Below are 6,000 nucleotides of genomic sequence, written 5' to 3' on the forward strand. Positions count from 1 at the left end.
GGGCCAATAGAATATTTCTCACGAGATAGACGGAAGGTGGAGAATGAACACACCTCTAGGCTGGGAGGCGACTCCTCTGGGACTGATTACCTGTAGCACAAGAGTGAGGACCTGAATTCAGAATCCCAGGAGCCACAGAGCACAGTGAGAGTTTGATGTGTGTTCCTCCTCCTCCTCCTCTTCTTCCTTCTTTTCTTGTTCTTTCCCCACTCTCACGTGTGTATGCATGTTTTCACTCGTGTGGGCATATGAAACGGGATATATATGCATCTGGAGAGTCAGGCTTGCTGTCAGGAATCAGCATGCATCCCTCTTCCACTGTTTTTACGGAGGCAGGGTCTCTCAATCAAACCCAGAGCTCTCTGATGAAGCTATTCTTACTCTCCAGTTCACTCTAAGGACCTCTGATCTCCACCTTCCTCCCAAGGCTGTCACACCACCAGGTATTTTTTTACATGGATTCTGAGGATCTGAACTCCCTTGTGTGGCAAGCACGCCAACCACTCAGGTATCTCCCAAGCTCCCGAGCTGAAGCCTTTTGCTGATGTAATGACTCTGTCCCCTCTCGTTAGGTGCAAGTGACCCTGGAGTGAATGGCTCCTTCTCCTCCCCGGGAAGGTACGCCCTCCATTGCTTACCTCCCATTATCCCTCTAGACGGATCTCTGCTTCTCTCGAATCGGCCCCACACTCAGGACTGATTAAGTCCTTTTCCCTCCTGAACTGTAAGTTTTCAGACTACATTTGCATGTGACAATTGCTTCTATGTGTATACATGGTTCATCTGAGTGACATGTACATGCGTGTCTATAGACATGTGCATGTAAGTAGAGGCCAATGGCTGGCCTGGGGCAGTGTTACACAGTTGACTCCCACTCTGTTGGTTTTATTTTTGTTATTTTAAAACGTTTCCTGTAATTCTGTACATGCATTGATGTATTTTGGCCATCTGCACCCTCCTTATCCCCACTTTACCTCCTACTGGATCCCTTCTCCTCATGTATAGCTCTAGGTATGAATATCAGGAATACAGCCGGCAGCTTTCTGGTTAGATTTAATATGCAGGGCCACTGTTGTGATCTAAGGAGGAAGAGCCCCCATAAGCTCATGTATTCGATTGCCTAGTCTTGGGGAATAGCATCATTTGAGAAGGATCAGGGGGTATGACTTTGTTAAGAGGTAGTATGTCACTGGACGTCGGTTTTGGGCTATACCTGGCCTCGTTCTCTCTGCTTACATATTAGAATGTAGCTCTCAGGCACACGCCTGCCTGCCACCATGCCTCCCCTCCCCCATGATGATGCTAGATTCAGCCTTTAGAACTGTAAGCAAGCTTCTGATAAATGATTTATTTATAGGTGTTGCCTTGGTCATGGTGCCCCTTCACAGCGACAGAACAGTGACTAAGGCAGCCACTCCACAGAAGAAAACCCTTGCCTGGTACTCTCTAAACCTGGCCAAGAACCCACAGCTCAGAGCTCACGGGTCCTAGAAGAGAAGCTATTACTGTGACTTTTGTAAAGTATAATGTAGTATCACACTATCTTCTAAGTATGTATCTCTGTCCATGGATTAGAGAGCTCTCCGTCCCTACCAAAGAAGTTCCTTCTTTCTATACTTTACTTATTCACTTCCCGGCACGCTAGTCACACAGCACCCAACTGGCTCTAACCCCAGCTCCAGGAGAGCTGATACACACTTCTGGCTTCCAGAGGTACACACACACACACACACCATGACTTCCTTATAATGGTGATCTCTGGCAGGTACTAGAGGAGGTTCAGCAAAGTTATTACATGAAAAGGATTGACTGATCTATTACTAAGAGATATAGAAACAGCAAGTATAAAAGTCATTAAAAGGCAGTATCAGTTGATTTTCTTATGTTAGGAACTAGTTTAAGTTCTTAGTTTATATAACTTCTTTTCTCTCTCTCTTTTTTTACTCTTAAAAACTTATAAAAGAACATAAAAGTTTTCATATTTTGCGGAGGAAGTCTTGCTCAAACTACATTAGTGGTAAATGGTGGACACAGTGTAGCTTGGTAGTTTGGTTAGTGAGTAGTGTGTTTGTCGAACATGCATGAAGCCCTGGGTTCCATTCTCAGCACTGCATATAAACCAGACATGGTGTCGCAATCTGGAGAGACAGGGGAAGGGATCCAAAGTCCAAGATCATCCTCCACTACAAAGCCAGATTAGGGCTAGCCTATGCTACAGGAAATACTGCTGCAAAAATTAAAAACCAACAACCAAAGGCAGTCTCAGTGTATCTAACATTCCTCACACAAGACAACATTCAGCAAGAACTTAGACCCGAAATTGCTTTGAATAAAACTTTACAGAAGGATACACAGGATGAGCTTGAGATCCAAAATACCAACTAAAATTTGTGACTTTTAGCTGGCATTCTAGGAATTATTTTTGGAGAAGAGTTGCAAGGGCTGTTCACAGTACATCATAGAAGGGCTGGGCTCTCTATTCAAGGAGCCGGGGTTCAAAAAGACAAACTGTATGGTGGCTTTCTGTCCACCCTCCCTGTATCACCATAAACACAAGCTGCCACGGAGCACATGCCCTGGTTTCAGAATGAATGAATGCCAAGCAGGACAGAACCCTTGTTTGTCTTCATCACAGCTCAGGAAGGCCCACACTCCTGCTGTGTGCCCAAGTGGAGAAAATCACCCCATGCCTGCAGCCAAGAGACACCAGAAGCCTGAGAATATCCCAGAATGCTTTGTAGCTGAAGAGCACTACATCACTGCCCCACTGGCTTTGCTAAATTTGAGAGTCTCTTCGCAATCCCAGCTAAAACTTTCATCTAAATTTGAATCCTGGGTCAAGGAGAGCCCAGATCCCCCAGGAAGCCCTGTCCTGCAAGAATTAGAACTGCCTGGGCTACCAGAGCACAGGATGGAGTTTCCTCTCAGACGCACGCATGGTTCCTGCTCTTTTGCTTCTTTGCTCAAGTTGGAGTCAGTCCGGGAAGTGAGCTCAGCTCAGGAGCTGTTTCTGCTGTGTTTATTCTATGCATTAAAGGCGTATCAGCTGCCCATTCAATTTCCATTGCTCCCTTTCTCTCTGGTTAAGCAGGATCTGCAGGCATTACTAGGCCTTTCTGAGGAATCCTTGCTATTTAAAATTCCTGCTGCTGGGATTAAAGAGATAATGCCTGAGGAAGCCCTTTGTAAACTGTAAAGTCCTCATCAAATGGATGATGCCATTATGATAGTCACCATCAGAGCTGTACACAGCTTTACTGGGGACTTTAAAGTCGTTTGGAACCCCTCTCTGTTTCCTGCCCACCCAAAGGGCCCACACTGATGCCAAGTTTTGGGAATCCCCTCCAGGAAGTTTTGTTTAGTACAAGTAAATGAATGATTCAAAAATAGCACACGGGTTTCCAAAGCAACGCGCATACAGGAAAAATAAAATAAAGTAAAAGCTAAGTCTGATGGTTTAGATAATGAAAGTATTCTGCCAGACAGTGGGGAGTTAGAAAGAAGTGAAGAACAAAACATTCTCGTAAAGATAGTTTCGCGGTTGCAAGAGTGAAACCATCCTTTGCACACACTTTGGGGAGGAAGAGGAGAGTCTGGTCAGGGGTTTATATAGGTCCAGAAAACCTGTTTTGGCTCTGCCAGCCTGGAGAGGCAGGCTGCCACCCGGAGGGGAGCTGGGGTTTGGCTTTAGAATGAAAGTCACAAAGTGTAGCATTAAAAGCAGAGGTTGTTTCCTTTCTTTTCTAAGGCTATTCCCTGGGAGAAAGAAATATCCAACTCAGAGTCTTAAGAGGAAAGACTTGCAGAGTGGGAAAGAGAATGGACGAAATGGGTGGGGGAGGGGTGAGATGACCAAAGCCCTACCATGGAGGGGGGACCTGAGTCTGAAACCTCAAAGCGTCCTGTGTCCCTCCTGTAACCCTGGTAACAGTGAAATGGGAGGCTATGACCAGTAGGCGGAGCATAAACAGCAAGGTGCTTAAGCATACCTGTCACCCTGCACCCAGAGACACCCATAGGAAGTTAAGAAGAGGTTGTGGCTATAAAATCACTTCTAGAAAATGATCGTGTAAACACTTCCAAGAATAGTACTGGAAACTACTACAAGGGAATCTCTTTTAGAAATAGGTTTAGGAGGGAGGTGAATAAAAATTAAAGTAGCTAGCAACAGGCCACAGATGGGGGACTTGTTTATTTGAACCAAACTAGCAAAATCCACAAGGATGAAAAGAGTGGGTACCTGTGTCTAACGAGCATACCCTAACAGCCCCGTGTCTCTGAGGATTGGGGTGAGGGTGGGCGACATGAGGGTCTGCCTCGCAGGCAGTGTGCAGCTCGCTCCACTCCAAAATAATATCATATTTCTGCCCATCAATCAGAATTAAGAGGCTTAGGAGGCATAGGCAGTTGCTGGTAGCAACAGGGCACACACTCCATTTCAGCTGGGGCGGAGCCTGCACTGGGGTGGGGGGTCGTGAAGGAGTGAGGAAAATGGCCCTGAGCCTGAAACACCAGGTCAGGGACCTGGTGCTTATGAATAAGAGGACAGGAAACGGTTTCACCTGAAGTCCCTCACGGGACGCTGGGGCCAGGTTTTGGGGGGTGGTCCAGGTTGCTGACCTTAAAGTCCTGTTCTATACTAGGACATTGACTTTCAAGGAGAGGAAATCATCAGTGCACTCTCTTAGGAGGAAGAAGGGGCAAAGCCAGAAAGAGATAATCGACTGAAAGAGCACAGGGATGCCCAGTGCCGGAATCAGCCGCCTCCCCACGCGTTCCAAATGTTTTACTATCTGATCACTATAATGGAGACCAAGCAACACACAGAAGTATGAGACCCTGGATGCTTTGGGAGATCATGCTACTTAAGATCCACATCCTCCTCTCCTGTTACCATAAAAAACAGTCCTCTATAGGAAGCAAGCCTGTGTGCACGGGGACTTTGAGCACGTGTGCGTGTTTCCACGAGCGCTTGCAGCACAAAGCGAGGTCCCACAGGTGGAAAGGGGTGTGCGTGATGCTTGGCTTAGGCAGCTTGGGAATATATAGTGGATGCTAAATCCCTGCACATCCTGCCTCCATGGTCCTGGCGCTGACTTTCTGAGCAAAAAGACTCTTCAACCTAGTGCCACCTCCCAGAAATTCTACCACACCCCTGTGGCTTTGGGATTCTCTAAGGAATTCCGGGAGGGTAACTGTGTCATTGGCGACAGGGGGCAGAGGTGGACCAAGAAGAATGAGACGCTTGAAAGCAACCAGATCCGCGGGCACAAGGGGATGCCCAGGGGATGGAGGCTAGGAAACAGCTCTGGGGAAGAGCCTGGGAGGGTGCAGGGAGCTGGAGTCCTCTTACCTGGCCTGAGGGGGCGCATTTTGCAGAGGGCCCAGGTCGTAGTAGGAGCTGCCCGCCTTGGAGGGCAGACCCTGCAATGCCGTCACTTGGGGGGCAGCAGGAAGCTGGCTTCGGAGCCCACAGTTGACAAACTTGCCATGTCAAGCCTATCGGCGCGCGCGCGCGTGCTCCGCAGCCCGGGCACCTAGGCTTTTGTTGTGTCGCACGCCTCCTGTCCCCAGCTCGCGTCAGCCTCCCGGTGTCCCAGTGTAATGTGGGCCACAGGACCTTTCTCCCCTGCTCCGCCTGGGGACAGCAGTGCCACTTCCCTAAGAATCTCGCGCTAAAGAGATGCCCCCAAGCCGGTGGTATGGCTGGCGCGGCGGCGGCAGCAGCAGCAGCAGCGGGCGCGCACTCCTATGGGTCCGCTCTGGCCCTTGGGTTCCCACCCCCACCCTCTCCCTCCCTGCCCCGCCCCCCACTCAGAAGCTGCTCAGAATCCACCCTGTCAAATCCAGCCCATCTGCTACTATCACAATCAGTTTCAACCCAATGGTTCCGCCAATCTCTGCCTGGAGTTGGAGTTGGGGACCCTCCTCGGGAGGGGTAAAGAAGGGATGCAGTGGAGAGGGAAATGGGGACTCTGAATGCCCAGAGAGGAGGCTTGA

At 48.8% G+C, this 6,000-nt stretch overlaps 1 protein-coding gene across 1 annotated transcript in view; it reads right to left on the minus strand.

Annotated features, from left to right (window-relative positions):
• The window catches only part of Nckap5 (NCK associated protein 5), a gene marked incomplete at its 5' end in the record, with an annotated part of 602,587 nt that extends 597,094 nt beyond the window's left edge, over positions 1-5,493 (minus strand). Inside the window, one exon of the mRNA XM_052201054.1 lies at positions 5,354-5,493. Within this exon, the coding sequence (XP_052057014.1) occupies positions 5,354-5,493 (140 nt within the window). The remainder of the gene's footprint in view (positions 1-5,353) is intronic.
• Positions 5,494-6,000: the final 507 nt, after the last annotated feature.

This window comes from Apodemus sylvaticus, chromosome 12 (assembly GCF_947179515.1).
Source record: "Apodemus sylvaticus chromosome 12, mApoSyl1.1, whole genome shotgun sequence".
NCBI classification, from domain to species: domain Eukaryota; kingdom Metazoa; phylum Chordata; class Mammalia; order Rodentia; family Muridae; genus Apodemus; species Apodemus sylvaticus.